This window comes from Sorghum bicolor, chromosome 1, assembly GCF_000003195.3.
Source record: "Sorghum bicolor cultivar BTx623 chromosome 1, Sorghum_bicolor_NCBIv3, whole genome shotgun sequence".
Lineage (NCBI taxonomy): Eukaryota > Viridiplantae > Streptophyta > Magnoliopsida > Poales > Poaceae > Sorghum > Sorghum bicolor.
The window spans coordinates 8,205,384-8,225,157 of NC_012870.2; the positions used below are offsets into that span (position 1 = coordinate 8,205,384).

General features: G+C 49.0%; 1 protein-coding gene across 1 annotated transcript; it reads right to left on the bottom strand.

Moving 5' to 3' along the window:
* On the bottom strand, positions 13,625 to 14,846 carry LOC110435573. Its single transcript, XM_021461267.1, has 5 exons — positions 14,594 to 14,846; positions 14,448 to 14,513; positions 14,301 to 14,374; positions 13,732 to 14,223; positions 13,625 to 13,636 (listed from the first exon to the last, which is right to left on the bottom strand). The coding sequence occupies exons 1-5, from the start codon at positions 14,760 to 14,762 to the stop codon at positions 13,625 to 13,627; spliced, it is 813 nt and encodes a 270-aa protein (XP_021316942.1). The 5' UTR covers positions 14,763 to 14,846.

The window sequence follows — 19,774 nt, forward strand, 5'->3', positions numbered from 1 at the left end:
GCGCGGCCCGTCCGACCGTAGTCGTCCATGAGGACGACGACAGTTGAAAGCGGAGGAGGAGCTTTTGGTTGGGCTAGCGGACGAGCGAGCCCAGTCGCCAACATCTGCGTGGCTTCCACGACGGATCGTGCAGCCACGGGAGGAGTACCACACACCACAGTGATCACTGGAGTATTATTAATATCTTATCTCCGGGATCCGCTAGGAATGTGCCAGTGGAGCGGAGACGACGGCGACAACAGCGGAATCATAAAACCGTGCCATGGATGGCGCTAGGAGCTGCACCTGCATTCGCATATGGAGTCAGGCCTGCATCGCCTATCGCCAATTCGGCACCTCATGGAGACGGTGCAGCCGTGCAGGATGGAGCCAAAGACCGTGACAACCGGACCGGACCCCGAGCCAAATACTGCCAGAGAAAACCGCCGCTAATCCATCTGTTGCATGAGGGAGGCATCTGAGCTACTCTAGCTAGGCGACGGCACCAGGCACAACGTGCAGGGGCAGGACAGGAGGAGTACTAACATGTGCATGGTCAGTTGTTGGTGAGAAAAACAGCATTATGTAGGAGTGCTACTTATATTATATTTATACAAATCATTGTGTTACGTCGAAATGGATTTTCAGTGTAGCTGGTAAGTACGGTCTTGACTCGGCAATGTCTTCGCTTGCACGTGAAATGAACGGAGGCAGTTGGCGCAGGCCGAGCCGGGGTCCCGAAACCAGACCGTGTAGGTGACGAATGAATGATCCTCTCTTCCTATCCATTGATGATAAATGATGGAACTTAGGTCAGTCTCGATGGACAGTGTCATTACACGGTTTCACATACCAACACGTCATCGAGATTGAAATGGAACCATCTATGAAATAACTCCAGCAATGGAGCATTTTACTTTGTTGTTTCCAAAACTAAGCAAATCATTTAATTGTTGCAAAATGATTGGATCACATGCAGGATGGTGAAACGATTTGGCCCTCAGTGGAGATTTCATCCCGTTTCACCGCGTGGGAAACAACGTCCGTCGTGGAGTTTCACCATGGTGAAACTACTTCCTTCTCTCTCCTCTTCGTTTCATACAAAAAGTATATTTTTACTGACACGACACTCTAATAAATGTGCATGACATTCCAGTAAAATTCCACTGAGACTAGACTTAGAAACTGTGATTTTTCTTGTGCAACTCTGGAGTGTGGTGCGGAGTCCCCGGTGATGGGCACGGTACTTGGACCACTCCCCTGTCCACGGCTGTGTTTGCATGCTTCATCATGATCCTATCCCCGATCCCCCGGTATTCCGTGCTGTACTCCTACGTGATTGCTAGTACAGTACTAGCTAGTTCTCCTACTGGCGACTGTAGTAGTATGATGCATCGTATCACTCAAAATGACCGTGATTACATCGCAGAAACTGCTACTGCGTCCGTTGTTATCGATCCGGGTAAGTTTTCTGTCGTAGTGCATACCACAGCCACTCTCGTTGGGCTAGCTGTTTTTTTAACCGGTGATAATGCTCCTATATTTTGAGAGAAAAATATAGTGAAAATACGGCTGGAAAGTTCGAACGAACAGTACTACGTGCCGACATCTGGGTGGCATGCGAAACATTTTCGGTCGACTCGACTTGTTTAGTTTTAAAAAGTTTTGTTAAAAATTTTAGATTCTGTCACATCGAATTTTGTAGTTCTAGCATGTAGTATTAATATATAGAGAGAAAAAAACTAATTATATAGTTTACTTGTAATTTATGAGACGAATCTTTTAAGCCTATTTAGTCTATGATCGAACAATATTTATTAAATACAAACGAAAATGTTATAATATCTAAAATTTTGCCAATGGAACAAGGCCCGGATCCTGTGAAATCCACGACACGAGCACCTGCTAGCAGACCTCAGGGATCAGCAGTTCATCACCGAAACACAGCTCCTGAACAAGAATAAAAACAGCCCCAGGTCCACACTCCCGTGTGGCCGTGTCCCCGTCCCGTCTCAGGCAACTCGGTCGCCCGATTCGTCCGGCGCTCCGTGTGCCTAGCGCCCTAGCCTAGTGACCGGCCGGGCACCGCTAAGCGCGGCATTGAGAGCCCCGGTCCCCCCGGGGACCCGGCGCGGCCGAATTCACCGGCAGAAAAGGAAATGTGACAGCAACACCAGGAGCAGTACCAGCACGTAATGAATGTGCGTGCGTGATGCCGAGGATCCGCTGGGGATCAGGCCGGCGCCGCCGGGGCGGGCGATGTGTGGACGACGACGCACGTCCGGCCGGCGTCGCGCAATTGTGTGCCGCAACGACGACACGGATCGGAGTCCCGCGGATCACGCGCTGAGGCGTGCCGCGCGCGGCCCGAACCACGCGCCCGGGGCGCGCTAGCTGATAAGCCTGATCAATCTTCGGTTCCATCTGAAATCGTTCTCGTCTAGGTGACGCGACGATGCGGTTGGCCTGGCACGGGGGTTGGAGCGAAGAAGACTTGATTTCCCAACCGACGATTTGGGGAGCTGCGGATGCGATTGCGGTCGGAATCGTGGACATCAGGACATGATTGCCACGACAAATTTAAACCGTAGTCTAAATTCGCAAGCAAAGGATTCCCCCGCTAGAATACACGGCCGGGAGATGGATGGTGAGAATGAGATGGCGCTCGGCCCTCCACTCTGTCCGGGCCACGCGGGACGTGGATAGCTGGATAGGCACGTCGATCGGGTCGGGTGGCGTAATGTGCCAGGCACGGCCCGGTGGCTGCGCTGCGTCAACGTCCATCACGGGACAGCCTAGCTAAGATACCTGTACTGCTGTCTGTAGAGAGGAGAAATCGAATATGGTGTCTCGGTCCGCTAGTGGTGGTGGACTGGTGGTAGTCACCAGACATCAGTCCAGGCCTCGAGGGGGGAAAAAAAGATCAAGGCCTTGTTTAGTTCCCAAAATTTTTCAAAATTCTCCGTCACATCAAATTTTTAGACGCATGTATGAAGTATTAAATATAAATAAAAATAAAAATTAATTGCACAGTTTGGTCGGAATTGACGAGACGAATCTTTTGAGTCTAGTTAGTACATGATTCGATAATATTTGCCAAATACAAAAAAAAATGGTACTATTCTTATTTTGCAAAAAATTTTGGAACTAAACAAGGCCCAACACAAGATAAAATATACATGGAGGAGCACGATATCCATTCCACTCGCGTGGAATATCCAACTTGGGTCTTGTTTAGATGCAAAAAGTTTTTAAATTTTGATACTGTAGTAATTTTGTTTTTATTTGATAAACATTGTCTAATTATGAAGTAACTAGGCTTAAATGATTCGTTTCGTGATTTACAGATAAACTGTGCAATTATTTATTCTTTTTATCTATATTTAATACTTTATGCATGTGCCGCAAGATTCGATGTGATGAAAAATTTTATAAAGTTTTGAGTTTTTGGGTGTATCTAAACAAGGCCTTGGTTGCGGCGGGTTTCATCCTTCCGGCGGCGGTTCGGTTCAGTAGTCTGTTTGGTACTTTGGTCGCAAAAGTTTTATCGTACAATCAGCTCAATGCTGCGTCTTAGAACCAAAAATTTTGTAAAGTCATAATATTTCTCTAATATTTCAGAATACTTTGCATTCAAACAGGGGCTTTAGCTTGGTCTGCGTCTTGCACTGCCAAGACTAAGGTCTTCTTTAGTTACACCTAAAATCAAAAAAAAATCAAGATTTCTCGTCTCATCGAATTTTGCGAAACATATAATAATTAATTATGCAATTTGCCTGTAATTTATGAGATGAATCTTTTGAGTCTAATTAACCCATGGTTGAACAATAATTACTAAATATAAACAAAAATACTACACTACCCAAAAACTTTTCATGAGGAAACTAAACACAAGGCCTAATGACATCCTCTGTTGTAAGTATCAAACCTCTTTTTCTCTTAACGAAATACTTACACTCAAGCGTATGTTTGAAAAAAAAAGATACTAAATGCCACCACTATTTTCTCTATAAATTTTTGAAAACACGCTTGGTGAATACTGGATCACGTAGTTGGACAATGTAGCTGAGCAAACTGCCATACTCAATATTTTTTACGCTAGCCAGTCAGAGGTCACAGTTTGCGGCACTTCCCTTTCTATAGTATCCGAAGCAGAGAGTGTGGCCCGTGCTGCGTCGGCGTGAACAATGCGGTCGCCCAGGCAGCTGAGCCAATTTGGCTCTTTCATGGGAGCAAGCTAAATCATGCTCGTTGTTGGGGAAAAGCTGCATCCTTCCCCCTGGTAGCGCCGGAGGTTATCCTTCACCTGAGTAACCTCCGACGCCTGAAACGTCGGAGGATATCCTTCGACGGGTAATGCTAATGTTGACGACTCGTCTGGTCGTGCAGAGTGTGTGCAGGGACTGAAGCGCCGGCCGAGGTCCACGGGTGAGGAAAAGGATGGAACCTTCGACCCTCCCGAGTCCGAGGATGGCAGGAGAACGCAGCCAGGCCAAGGAACCTCCGACTGGACCAGACCAAGGAGGAACTCCCGGGGTGGCCGGGTGAAGCAACCTCCGACCAGCCGGGCTGCGGAACCTCCGACACCAAAGCGTCGGAGGATCCACAACTGGGCGGAGGATCCGAGCCTCCGACCCGCTGAGGCCCCAGTCAAAAGGATGAACGAAGGGTTTGCGACGTGAAATTACGCGAGTACATTGGGGTCAGTAGACTGCGATGAAAGAATATGCTGGAATATTCCCCCACCGTCACGGGGCATTTATGTAAATGTCGTTGGGTCGGTTTCCGGGCCCTATATAAGGGGCGTGATGCCGCCATTAATAAAAAGAAGAGAGCATTCACCGCATTCACCTACTGTTGAGCCCACTGTCCGTTATTGCTCAAGCCTCTCACGGCACCGAGTGAGAAGGTTCTCGATCTACTGTATTGCTGGGGTGTGCGAAGAGCATTTTCCCAACATTGGCGCCCACCGTGGGGCCCGAATTATAACCTGCGATGGCTGGAAAGAGAACAAGCACCACAAGACCTCGGGGAGAGCCCTCCAGGAGAGGAAGGCCAAGGAGGGCCGTGCGGAGCACGTACGCGACCGTGGAGGGAGAAGGTTCTGAGGGCGAGCAGCCAGAGAACGAGCAGCCGGAAACACGCCAGGAACCTCCTCCCGCCGCAGACCCGGCGCAGCCCTCGGCCACGCAAGAGCTCCAGCAACTTCAAGCACAATTGCGGAACCTTCAGCAAGAGCGAGACCGGATCGCTGCTGCCTACGCCGCCAGCCAAGAGGCAGCGGTAGCCGCGACGCAAGCGGCTGAGATCAGGCAGCAGCTTTCACTCCTGCAGGCAGAAATCCTTAGCATGCAACCTCCAGCTCAGCCGACAATTCAGCCCGCTGTTCTGAACAGCGCCGGCCCAACATTAGACGTGCAACCGACGAACTACGGCGGCATGTTGCGGGGCACGTTGGACCTTCGTTCCCCTCTGTCCGAAGGATTGCAGACCTCGCCTTGGCCAACAAACTACAAACCAATCACGCTCCCTAAATTCAGCGGAAAGGCCGATCCGCGCCAATTCCTGATGAGTTTCGAGGCAGCCGTGGCCTCAGCTGGAGGGAACGAGACTGTGATGGCAAAATCCTTCGTGATCGCAGCCGAGGGAGATGCCTTAGCGTGGTACTCGATGCTCAGACCCGGGTCGATCTATTCATGGGAGAACCTTCGAGACAAGATTTTAGCGAACTTCCAGGGATTCGCGGTTGAATCACTAACCTCCACGGACCTGTTCCAGTGTCGCCAGAATCAGGGAGAGGCACTGCGGGAATACTTCCAGAGGTTCGTGCAGACTAAGGCGAGAGCACCCGGTGTGCCGGAGGAGGTTGCCATCGAAGCGGCCATCAAGGGCCTTCGCATAGGACCCTTCGCGGCTCATTTGGCCAGAGAAAAGCCAGCATCCATGCACGAGCTGTACCACGAGTTTGAGAAGTATTGCAGGTCAGACAACGACTACCGCAAAAGGTTGGAAGACCAAAACTCTCAGAAGAGGCAGAGCAATGATAGAAATTCACAGAAGAAGAACCTCAGCCGGGATGAACGCCGGCCACAGCGAGAGGCTGGTGGACAGATGATGAATATCGAGCAACCGAAAAATGACAGGCCGGAAAATAACCGTCCACCAGTGGAGGCGCGGAGCTCGGAACGCATACCCAATCAATCCGGAAGAGGGGGTCGAAATGCGGGATGGCGAAAAAATCAAAGTCAGCGACCACGGAAACAGTATTGTTTCTTCCATGGAGAAGAGAAGGGTCACTCCACCAGAGATTGCCCAGATGCAAAAGAAACTCAGGAGAGGATCAAGAGCAGGTCGGCTCCGCAACCTCCGACACCAGTTGCTCAGCCTCGGGAAGTAAACCACACATTCCCTCAAACCTTCTACCATTCATATGTCGGAGGTTCAAGCCAGCAGCACCCAGCTCCACTTCAACCCAGCGCGCTAGCCTCCGCTTACTATCCCAGCTTCCTACCAGCTTGGCGCCCAGCCCAGCAAACCGCGGACCACAACCTTCCACCAAACTATGTTCCCCCACGACCTCCACACATCACGTACATCGAAACCCCGCAACCCCACCAGCAGTCACTACCTCCTCCCCCAAACCAGCTACAGCTACTCCAAGCCCCACCACCAAAGACCGAACCCCACCCTGATAATCAGATCGGCCCTCATACACCCCTGCCCACAATTGGAATGATCTTACCAATAGCTGGGGGATCCTCAATGGAGTTCCAGACAAAGAAACAGAAGAAGGATCACCTCAGGCTCGTCAACAACGTTGCAGTTCAAGGGCCAGTGAGATGCACTGATTGGTCCAGAACCCCAATAACCTTCACCGAGGAGGATCTAAGATTGGAAAGCTACCCTCACACAGACGCCTTGGTCATAACAACAAATATTGCGGGTTGGGGAGTAAGCAGAATCTTAGTGGATTCTGGGAGTTCCGCAGACATAATATTTGCTGGAACCTTCGACCAAATGAAGCTCAGCAGAAGCCAACTCCAACCTTCGGAGTCACCTTTGATCGGGTTCGGAGGAAAGCAGATACATGCTCTGGGAAAGGTCGCCTTGCCCGTATCCTTCGGCACAACAGAGAACGCAAGAACAGAGTACGTCACCTTCGATGTAGTAGACTTGCACTACCCATATAATGCCATATTCGGGCGAGGATTCTTGAACAAGTTCAATGCGGCCGCTCATATGGGATACCTGTGCATGAAAATCCCGGCTCTGCACGGAGTGATAACGGTTCACGGAAGTCAAAAGGAGGCAAGGAACATAGAGAAAGCAATCTACAAGTCCTTCCGGAACATAAACTCCGTAGACTCTACGCAGCATGAAGCTTCCCAGCCGCCAGACATGCCAAGGGGGAAAACATACCTGGCTGATCAGGAGGAAACGAAGTGTATCCCTCTGCAGGAAGCTGTTCCAGATAAGAAGGTCACCATCTCCGCCACCCTTGGTAGAGAGGAGGAACTCGAATTGCTAGACGTATTGCAAAAGAACCAAGATATTTTTGCTTGGAGTGTCGCTGACCTACAAGGAGTCAGCAGAGACATAATAGAGCATTCGCTGGACATCGATCCAAGAATGAGGCCGAAGAAGCAGAGACAGAGAAAAATGTCTGAAGAAAGAACCTTAGCCGCGAAGGCAGAGGTACAAAGACTCCTGGACGCAAAGGTCATCAGAGAAGTCGTATACCCGGAATGGTTGGCAAATGTGGTCTTGGTCCCCAAGAAAAATGGCAAAATGAGAATGTGCATAGATTTTACGGATCTCAACAAGGCTTGTGTCAAAGACTCCTTCCCCTTGCCAAGGATAGATACCTCTGTGGACAAAGCAGCTGGTTGTCAGAGATTCTCACTGCTGGACTGTTTCTCTGGTTACCACCAAATTTGGCTCAAAAAAGAAGACGAAGGAAAGGCAAGCTTCACGACCCCATTCGGCACGTATTGCTACACCAGAATGCCAGAAGGTCTCAAAAACGCCGGAGCAACCTTCTCCAGAATGATGGGGAAGGTTCTAGGAAGTCAGCTACAGAGAAACATCATAGCCTACGTCGACGATGTTGTCGTCATGAGCAAGCGCAAGGAAGATCATATCAAGGACCTGCAGGAAACCTTCGTCAACCTTAGATCTGCCGGGCTGAAACTCAACCCGGAAAAGTGTGTGTTTGGGGTCAGCAAGGGAAAGATGTTGGGGTATATCATCAGCTCCGAAGGAATTAGAGCTAACCCAGACAAGACAAAAGCAATCATGTCAATGGCAGAACCTTCAAACAAGAAAGAAGTGCAAAGACTGACCGGCCGAATAGCAGCCCTCAACAGATTCATATCAAGATCGGCAGAACGAAGCCTCCCATTCTTCAAAGTACTGAGAGGAGAAGGTAAAACAGAATGGGGTCCGGAGCAATCAGAGGCCTTCAGGCAGCTCAAGAATTACATTGCAACCAACCTAGTGGTGACAGTGCCTGAGCCGGACACCCCACTACTACTGTATGTGGCTGCCTCCAATCACGCTGTCAGTGGTGTCCTGGTCCACGAGACAAGCGATAGTAAGGGAACGGTGCAAAGACCCGTCTACTACGTATCTGAAGCTCTATCAGGAGCAAAGCTGAACTACACGGAGATAGAAAAAATCGCTTACGCGGTCCTGTGTGCATCAAGGAAGCTCAAGCATTACTTCCAAAGCCACGAGATTAAAGTGCCCACTTCACAGCCACTGAGTGATATCCTTAGGAACAAAGAGGCTTCCGGACGTATAGGGAAATGGGCGGCCGAACTATCACAGTTTGATATCACCTATGTCCCCAGAACCTCCATCAAATCTCAAGCCCTGGCTGACTTCATGGCAGATTGGACACCTTCGAACAAAAACGAGGAGAAGGTAGTCGATCAGCCGTGGACGCTGTATACAGATGGCGCCTGGGGACAAGCGGGAGCAGGAGCAGCAGCTGTCCTAATCGCACCATCTGGACTCAAACTAAAGTTTGCTATACGACTCGAATTCAAAGCAACAAACAACATAGCCGAGTATGAAGGTCTCATCCTCGGACTGAACAAAGCTAAGGCTTCGGGAGCAAAAACCCTACTCATCAAAACAGACTCCCAGGTGGTGGCAGGGCAAGTGGAGAAGGAATACCTAACACACAACCCAGAGCTGGCAAGATATCTGGCCGTCGTAAGAGGCCTGGAGAGAAGGTTCAAGGGATTCACTCTGCAGTACATTCCAAGAGCCGAAAACTACGAGGCAGACGAGCTAGCGAAAGCAGCAGCCAACAACACCCCCTTGCCAGAAGGAACCTTCCACCAGATTGCTACAACACCCGCAACCGAATCATTGCCAAAAGCCTTTCGCTCAGTCCTGCTGACAGAAAACGAAGATTGGAGGCAGGCAATAGCTGATTGCCTCAAAGGCGAGACAGCTGTAGATGACGAAGCAACATCCAAGAGAATGGAGGCAAGAGCAAGGAATTACACCTCCATTGACGGAATCCTGTACAAGAAAGGCGTAGTCCAACCTTTGCTGAGATGCATATCACAAAGCGAGGGCAGAGAACTCCTACAAGAGATACACTCAGGAATGTGCGGGTCTCACATTGGACCCCGCGCGTTGTCTGCTAAAGCACTAAGACAAGGTTTCTACTGGCCAACTCACATTAAAGACGCTGAAGAAATAGTGAGAACATGCAAAGCCTGCCAAACCTTCTCACCAATTCAGTCAAGACCCTCAGCACTAACTCAGCTCACACCAGCATCATGGCCGTTGCAGAGATGGGGAATGGACCTGGTAGGACCAATGCCAACTGCCCAGGGGGGAAACAAATTCGCAGTCGTGGCCATCGAATACTTCACAAGATGGATCGAAGCTAAGCCACTGGCAACCATAACCTCTGAAACAATCAGGAAATTTTTCTGGCAGAACATAGTCTGCAGATTCGGAGTCCCACGCTTGCTCACAGTAGACAACGGGAAGCAGTTCGATTCAGACAATTTCAAGGAATTCTGCCATCACATAGGAACCAAAATTGCTTTCGCATCTGTGTATCACCCAGAGTCAAACGGGGCCGTGGAAAGAGCAAACAGAACAATATTCTCCGCAATCTCCAAGACCTTACTCAACCTACGCAAGGGGAAATGGGTTGAAGAACTACCAAGAGTTGTATGGTCACATAACACAACAGTTTCAAGAACAACTGGTTTCACTCCATTCAAGCTCTTGTATGGGGAAGAGGCAATGTTGCCCGAAGAAATCAAACACCAAAGCCTGCGTTCCATGAAACAGCAGTTGGCTGAAGATGAAGAGTACTGCAAGGAAACCTTAGAATCAATAAGACTTGAGGCAGTGGAGAATATTACCAGGTATCAACAAGAAACCAAGAATTGGAGAGACCGCAAGGTAGTACGAAAAGACATACAAAACGGGGACCTGGTGCTCAGGAAAAAAGGAGATCACCCAAACGCTGGTAAATTGCAACCCAAGTGGGAAGGACCTTACACAGCAATACAAGCGGGAAGGTCGGGATCCTTCTACCTGAAAGACCTCGAAGGAAGAACCTCCACCCACACGTGGAACGTCGACAACCTACGTAGATTTTACATTTGAGTGTAAGGATGACCCCTGCAAAATAAGCGGCGGCATCCACATCCCTAAATACGCTTTTTTCTCTTTTTCTCTACTTTTTCGCATTCCAAGGTCTGCACTCTTTTCCTCACAGGGGTACTCCTACCAGGAGGTGAGGTTTTTAACGAGGCAGAACCTATGTAAAAACCTCTGAAATATAAAGAGGAATCCACCCCAGAACCAAAGCCCAAAAAGTCGAAAAACAGCCAGCAACGAGGCTGCAGCATTCGACAAAACATCACGTGATTACAAGGACCCTCCGCAGCTTTCATCCAAAAGCTAAGAAAGCTCGGAACGTCCTCAAAGGTGAAAGAAAACACCAAATCCTTAGCAAAAGACATAGCCAAGAGCCGGGCAGCAAGGTTAACATGGCCAAAAAGTGAAAAAGTCCTGTCCTTCTCAGGCATCACAACATGGCCGGAAGGAGCAAAACCTTCAAACCTGACAAAGACCTGAGGAGAATCAGGCATCAGGAACTATATTATTTTCGCCAAAAGGCAGCGTAGGTTTAACATTCACAAGACATACCTCAACAAAATTCACATAACCTTCACCAAAATAAGGTCGAAGGTATCCTGCTACTCTAAGCAGACCCCCAACAAACAAACCGTAAAATTCAAACGAAACTACAAAAACCCTCCGTCAGATACAACAAAACCAACTACCACAACAACCATCAGTAACCCGACAATAAATTTTAACCTAACGGAGTGCATAAAATAAATGCGTGAAACCCTATAAAACCAGGCTCACCTTACCACCACCCTCAATCAGGATCAGCACACAAAGACCCGAGCATCGAGTGCAAACCTAGCAGTCAAAAAGCAAAATCCTAGGCCACCATGGAAGCAGGAGTTAGCCTCACAACACCAACACAAGTTTGTATCGCACGAAGCTTCGTAATACTAGAACTACGGCGTTGTGATGAACATCGACCACAAAGTCGTGAACAGCCACAACAGAAACAATGGAAGTCAGACTCAGAGGTCTCTGAAGGGTGTCGCACGAAGTCTCGTAACATCCCTTCAGAACCTCCGACTTAAACAGCCGAAGGTTCTCCACGACAACACTCCACGGGAGTCGAGCAAAGGAAAAAAATAGCACAATTCAGCGAAGGATCCTCCGCAACGAAAAAGTCGAAGGTTCTAAGGCCAAGAAGCAGCGATCCTCCGCGAAATAGAAAATCAATAACTCCTTCGCAGCTTCAGGCATCAAGAACAAGCAAGCCACAGCAACACAAAGATCCTTAGGATCAACACCACCGTAACGTTGCAATATATAAGTGCTGTAGCGCGAAGGATGTAATAAAAATGAGATCGAAGGTTGTAGCAAACTTAAAAACTTTATTATCAATGAAGAAATCATTACAAAAGTTCGTTTACAAAAAAATGAATAAAATCATCCTTCGACCCATAAAGAGTCGAAGGTTATGGGTAGCTTGTATAAGTTCAACTTTCAAACACTCCCTCAACTAAACAACCGAAGGATCTATGAGTCACGTACAAACTATAGCGCGAAGGCTGTCAAAGTTAAAAGGTGCGAAGGCCATGTGGTAAAAATATCTGATCTTTATTAACGGTATACAATGTACATAACACAAGCTTACAACAAAAAATGAAAAACACCCTCCGACCGTAAAACTCCGAAGGTTCTAAGACCCTCGCACAATTCTAACATACGAATCTGGAAAAAGCCTAAAATCATCACAGTAATCACGTACAAGGAAATCAACTAAGTCATCTATACTACGCGTAGGATACTTGTGGCGCCACCAGTCAATTAGATAACCCCTCGCATACAAATCTCCACGCTTGAACGTCACCGGGGTAACGTAACTTCCTTCGACAAAGTTCGAAGGAAGATCTTCCAATGGAGAGGAATTGACAACCTGCGCGCAGAAAATAATAACTTCAAATCCAACAAAAACGAAGGATAAAACTAAAAAGCCAAAGGAAGCCTTCGAACCTCCGGAAAACCTTGAAGAAAAGGCTCAGCAACATCCTCAGAAGCCTCCGCCACCCAGCGTACCCTATCTCTCTCACCAAAGATGCGAAGGATAGGATATGGCAACTACATAAACACATCAAATCATGTCATAAAAAATATATAACCAAAACCTACGATAAACGAAAAGAAAAACAAAATCATCCACCTAAGCCGGAGGCCATGAACCTCGGCGCGCAAGCGACTGGATAAATCCAGATCCTTCGCCATCAATATCATATCCAACAAACTCGAACATATCCACCAATCTCATATTAGGGAAGGCAACTTGCCAATACTCCCACAATTCACCAGAAACATAAATCCCTTTGTAAAAAAACGAAAGAGGAGTAATGAAACGATCCTGCGCAGGTCCTCCGCCAGAAACCTGCGCAGGATCAAAGTGTAAAACAAAGGCTTATCTGAAAACAACTCAATATATTATATTTTCAACAGTCTTTACAAAATAAAACACAACCTCCGGCCTTACTTACAAAAAAAGCGTCACACACTTGGACGCAAAAAAGACTAAGAAAAACCTAAAAACTAAAAAGCCTCACACCTGAGGCGGAGGAGGAGCAGGAGCCTCGGACGTCTCTGAAACCTTGGCACCAGATCCCTCCGGAGCTTTGGCACCAGTATCACGAGCCTCCGCTTCAGGCTGGGTCGGAGGACACACCTCACTCGGGGGACGCGAAGGTCCGGCCTTGACAACCTTAGCCTTCTTCTTCGCAATCTCCTACAAAATACCAATCTTAATTAACATTGCAAAGCAGCGAAGCAAAGTACAAAAAGAAATAACCAAATAATACAAACCTCAGCTCGACGATCCTCCGCCATTTTCTTCGCCTCATCCCGCCCAAACCTAATCCAGAACGAACTGATGAAGTTCCGGACAGATCTGCGCAGGGAAGGGGTCCCTTCGCCAACGTCCTCCGCCGCGGTAAAATCCTCCTTGGCGACTCCCTCCGCGTGAGAGCAACCTCCGCGGCGCAAAAGCCTAGCGAAGGAGCTAACCGCGGCCAAAGCCCCAAAATCAACAGCACCTCCGACAAAGTCGGGGAGCATGCGGATATGAGACTTCAGCCACGCGAGGGCAGCCCCAACATCTCCGCCGGGCGGAGGAGCAGAGGAGCTTCCCCCAAACTTCGCAAGCGAGTCGGCATAGAGCTCGACAATAGCTGCAGCCTCCGCTTCCGCCTTCCGTATGCGAGTCTGCAGCTCAGCCGCAGACGTCCGCTCAGCGTCAAGCTCTTTGCGAAGGCGTTCAGCAATGTCCTCTGCCTTCTCAGCTCGCTGCAGGGCTACGTCCCTAACTCTCCCCGCCTCAGCAACACTTGTGCGGAGGACCGCCACCGAAGCTTCGGCATCCTCTTTCTCCTTCCTTAAAGCCTCCGACCCAGCCTTGTAGTCATCCCTCTCCTTCCTCAGGGAGTCAACCTCCCTCCTGACGGAGGAAAACTCCCTAACCTCCTCCGACAGACGAGCCTTCTCAGCCTCCAAGGTCTCGTTCTCCTTCTTCAGAACACCAATTGCCTCATCACGGCAGATAACCTCCCGAGAGCAACGCTCCTCTAAGGCGGCAGCCATGTGATGACCCTGCGCAAAAATAAATAGTTACAACAAACCTCCGAGTGAAAAACCACGAAGGAAGATACAACAAAGCGCAAACTTACAAGGCTATGGTGCTCATATTGCACGCGAAGGAGCGTGTCAAAGTCCATGCCGCGAAGCTTCTGACGAAAACGATCTGTAAACCAAAAACAATTAAGAAAAACCATCGTAAGAAACAAAAAAACTTTGGCGGAGGCCAGAACACTAACCTCCGACCAAGGAATGAACCTCGCGCAAGGCATCAGTCCAACCTGTGATCGAAGGTTCAGAAGCACCTGCACATAACAAAAACGAACCTTAGAATAAAATGCCAAAAACAAACCAAACCGTTGAAACCAAAAAAGAGGAAACTCACCGGGACCAAGAACATCAGCAGGCGAAGGCCTGTTGGCCAACGCAGAAGGCGCAGGCTCACGCGGCGGAGGAACGGCAAGCCCCTCCTGCGCGACGCTGGCGCCTTTAGCCATCTCCTCCGCGGTAGCCAGCCCAGCAAAAACCTCCGCTGAAAGATAAACAAAAAACATGAGAACAAGTCAATCAAAACTTGCATAAAAACAAAATAATCAATAAAAAATCATTACCCATGTATAACGAGTTAATACCGTCACCAGCCGGACGAAGGGGAGCCTCCGCCCTCCTGATCCTCCGAACGGAGGCGGACTCAGCTTCATCGCTGGACTCCACCTGAACCTCCTTAGGCGGAGACCCTCCGCCAACCGAAGCAACGCGCGGACCCTCAGACTCTGCAGGATTCGCCTCCCGCGCAGGGCTCGCCACAGGGGCCTCCGCGTCGGAGGACTCCTCCCCAAGCAGAGACGCGAAAGGCGCGCGCACAGAGGAGACCGCACGCGAAGCTTCAGCTTCAGGAGCTCCACCAGCAGCAGCGGCCTCCGCAGGCGCAGAAGCTACCGAGTTCGACTCGGCACCAGATGAGCGGGCGGAGGAAGACTCCACAGGAGTCTCTAGCACAACCTCCGCCCTCCGCTTCTTCGCAAGCTGCTTGACTGCGCCACCCCCTCTCCTCTTCTTCGACTCCGCCAAGGCGACAGCCTTCGAGGAGTCCTTCTTCTTCTCCAACCCAAGCAAAACATCCGGAGGAATAACATAATCCTCATACTCAATCCCCAATTCCTCAAAAACGCGGTTAAACCGAGGCATCGTCCCGAGCGCAGACCTTCGCTGGAGATACTCCTTCTCCGAGATCTTCCCGACGATCCTCCGCGCAGAAACCTCCACGCGATCAAGGAAGGACTCCTTGGTCTCATCCTCCGGAATACCCGCGCCGAACCGGGGAAACGGCAACCCCTCCGGAGGACCAAACACAGGAACTTGCACCATCTCAATGGTGAACTCATCGGTCCTGCGGCCAAGTGGCCAGTAGTCAGCAGCGACCATTTCCTCAACCAAATCCCGGCCTCCGGAGTATCGGCACGCCAACGCGAATGCCTTGTCACAAGCAAGTCGTTCCTCCGACATCTCCTGCGAAGGATCAACCTTCGAGAAAGGCTTCAGCTCCTTCATCAGCGACGCGTAAGGATAAACTTTATCAACGCTGCCGTCATCCAAAGTCTTCGACGCAGCGGGGGTCCTCACGTAGAACCAGGCTCTCATCCAATCCTTCTCCCACTTCCCCTTTTGGCAGTAGGAGATCTCGCACCTTGGCCCAGGCATTGTGCGGCGCGGCATGAACGCGCAGCTTCCGAACTGCGCAATGCACTCGACACCTTCGGCATCCTTCACCTTCTTAGGCTGGCGCTGGAGCTCAAAGTACGAGCAGAAGGTGTCGATGTGGGGCATGGCTCCGTAGGATTCGCACGCCCATGCGAATTTGCTAAGGGTCAGTATCCCATTGGGGCTGAAATGCTGCAGCTCCACGTTGAAGCTCTCCATCACTTCGCGAAGGAAATGATACGGAGGCATCCGAAGTCCGCAGGTGAAGAAGTCCCTGAATACCACCGCATATCCCTCTTCGGGCGCAGGCACCGTCTGACCAGCAGGAGGAGCCTCCGCACGACCTTCCTTGAAAAATCTAGCCTCAACCATGTCAGCGATATCCTCCGCCCTCACAGTCGACTGCCCGAATTCAAAAGTAATCGCCGCCATCCCCTCAAACTCCTTCGCACTTATCAGATCACCGACAGAAGCTTCGACGTCAGACAACGTCTCCTCCAGATCTTGAGCTGCAGCCACCTCAAGCATCCACTCCTCAAACCTCCTCAGCCAACCTCCGGACCTAACGCTAAGAAAATTGCGCAAAGGACCAGAAAAATCTGACCTCGAAGGACGCGGTGAAGGAAGCTGAGCCACCGTAAAACCTCCGACAACACTTTAGAACTAAACGCACGCGAGCAGCTCAGAGAGAAAGACGTAGCGAAGGAAGGTGTGCAGGCAATGAGCAGCAGGGGTGAGAGCTCAAAGCTCCCCAGCACCTCCTTTTATAGGGGGAGGCCTGCGACCGCGCGGCCGTTGCGATTCCCCGCGCCCAACGGCTATAAGCGGAGGAATCGGCCAGACCGTTGCGCTTCATCAATGCCAACGGCTAACTCCAACGGCAACAAAATCCTCCGCAATCCTCCGCAATCTAACGCGCGTAGGATACTTAGCAGCAATGATCGGAGGATCCCGGCAAAATAAAGAAACAAGAAAAATTACGACTAAGTAAAAGAAACAGTTATCCAACATTTGCTAACAAACACATCCTGCGCACCAGGAGGGAAGGCAGCAACCATGCTCGTGACCTCCGCAGCGTAGCATGTTTTTGAGCACATGGACCGCAGGAGTGCCATTAGCCCAAAAAGGGGGGAACTGTTGGGGAAAAGCTGCATCCTTCCCCCTGGTAGCGCCGGAGGTTATCCTTCACCTGAGTAACCTCCGACGCCTGAAACGTCGGAGGATATCCTTCGACGGGTAATGCTAATGTTGACGACTCGTCTGGTCGTGCAGAGTGTGTGCAGGGACTGAAGCGCCGGCCGAGGTCCACGGGTGAGGAAAAGGATGGAACCTTCGACCCTCCCGAGTCCGAGGATGGCAGGAGAACGCAGCCAGGCCAAGGAACCTCCGACTGGACCAGACCAAGGAGGAACTCCCGGGGTGGCCGGGTGAAGCAACCTCCGACCAGCCGGGCTGCGGAACCTCCGACACCAAAGCGTCGGAGGATCCACAACTGGGCGGAGGATCCGAGCCTCCGACCCGCTGAGGCCCCAGTCAAAAGGATGAACGAAGGGTTTGCGACGTGAAATTACGCGAGTACATTGGGGTCAGTAGACTGCGATGAAAGAATATGCTGGAATATTCCCCCACCGTCACGGGGCATTTATGTAAATGTCGTTGGGTCGGTTTCCGGGCCCTATATAAGGGGCGTGATGCCGCCATTAATAAAAAGAAGAGAGCATTCACCGCATTCACCTACTGTTGAGCCCACTGTCCGTTATTGCTCAAGCCTCTCACGGCACCGAGTGAGAAGGTTCTCGATCTACTGTATTGCTGGGGTGTGCGAAGAGCATTTTCCCAACACTCGTGTAGTCACCGAAACGCCTAATTCACAGAAAAATAGACATTACCGCTTGCTATATATCCTCGCTCGATAAGACGTCACAGTACTAAGGCCTTGTTGAGTTCCTCCCGGTGAAAAGTTTTTTTTAAAGTAATATAACACTTTTGTTTGTATTTAGCAATTATTGTTCGATCGTTCGCAAAAAAAAAAGCAATTAGTGTTCAATCATAGATTAACTATGCTCAAAAGGATTTGTATCGCAAATTATACACAAATTGTACAATTAGTTATTTATTTTATTTATATTTAATGCTCTATGCATGTATCGTAAGATTTGATGTGACGAATAATTTTGATTTTTTTTTCAGATTTTGGATAAACTAAACAAAGCCTAAGGAAAGAAACTTAGCAGTCCCTACGAGCACTTCAGCTTACAGCATGATTCGTGACAGAACGTAATATAGGGTAATCTCTAGTCGGGCCAAAATCATCATCGTTTGTTTATTTGCTCGTGAAGCATCAGCCTGGGAGGCGTATGATGTTAGCATGACAATAACATGATCTATATTCAATCCCTGACTCTCGCCTCCAATCATTTACCGACGAGCTTTTCCCGTTAACCATGCGACACATCGGCCACACCCTATTCTTCGTGTGGCAAACAAATGTTTGGAGGTAACGTATCGACGTGACCTATGACGCATAGGATCATGTGTTTTCTTCCTTCACGATGATCTCTCACAAATGTACGTACTATAATTGCTCCCCTATTAAAGATACAATAGTAGGATAATATATTACAATAAATGATTTGATCTTTGATATAACTTTGTTATATTAATGTTTAGCATACTAAAGAAATAATAAATTCTTTTTTTTGCGACTAAGAAATATTAAATTCAATAAAATATGTTTATACATATTTAGAGTAATTTATGCTGATGATATCATTTTCAAAAACTTAGTCAAATCTGAGATTTATTGACTTCGATGTGATCTAAAATTGCATCCTCGTGAGACACAGACAATGCTTATACAGAGTATGGTACTAGTATATGACTCACAATTAAAATTTGCACGGTAGAGTTTACATAAGCGACAAACAAGAGGACTTTATTTTAGTTGGGGGTGAGAATGTGATTGTATGTATGTTTTGTGTTTGTCCGTACCAATCATCAATGCCTGATATTTCTTTCAGACTATCGGGATCCTAGCAATCTTTTTCTCTTAAAAAAAATTCGCGGGATCCTAGCAATCTGAACTTGACGTCGCTTGCCTATTTGACTTAGCACAATTTGTGGAAAGAAATCAAAATCCCTATTGAGTTAGGCCTTGTTTAGTTCCGAAAAGTAAAAAAGTTTTCGGTACTGTAGTAATTTCGTTTGTTTGTGACAATTATTATCTAATTATGGACTAACTAGGATAAAAAGATTCGTCTCGTGATTTACAGCTAAACTGTATAATTAGTTTTTGTTTTCGTCTATATTTAATGTTTCATGCATGCGCCACAAGATTCGATGTGACAGGAAATCTTAAAAACTTTTTGGTTTTCAGGATGAACTAAACAAGGCCTTAGCACAAATTTGTAGGAAGAAATCGAACCGAATCGTCGGTTTCGCCGGAACATGCAGGGCTCTGGATGCGCATGTGATCTGGATCTGGCACTCGACATGTTACCGTTTCCCCAACGAACGAGACAACAGCGATAGCGAGACGGCTGCCATGCACCGGAAAGGATCATGGTAATTACGCGTGCGAAATCACCGCGCTGTGATTTTTTACAGATCCACATGCGACTGGCTACTTGACCGGTTGATTGGCTGCTGCCAGACAAGCGGGCGAGCAGGGCAGGACCATTACGGCGCCCGGGGCCAGTGGCCAGTCGGGGCCGGTTGCCAAACCCCTTCTTCTCATTTCCATATAAAAAACCCCGCTCGGTCCCACATTACATGACTCGCTTCGCTCGACGCTGCGGTTTGCGGTTGCGGGGCGATGCCAAAATCGAAACACGCCTCCGCCTTCGTCCTCAATCTTGTACCACCA

What these genes read in the sequence shown, in the direction of transcription:
- LOC110435573 (XM_021461267.1), bottom strand. Translation starts at nt 14,762, where the DNA reads ATGTTTTTTGTTTATCTTTCAGCGGAGGTTTTTGCTGGGCTGGCTACC. An exon ending in TGCTGATGTTCTTGGTCCCG is followed by an intron (nt 14,514 to 14,593) that starts GTGAGTTTCCTC and finishes TGTTATGTGCAG; the next exon opens with GTGCTTCTGAACCTTCGATC. An exon ending in AATATGAGCACCATAGCCTT is followed by an intron (nt 14,224 to 14,300) that starts GTAAGTTTGCGC and finishes ATTTTTGCGCAG; the next exon opens with GGTCATCACATGGCTGCCGC.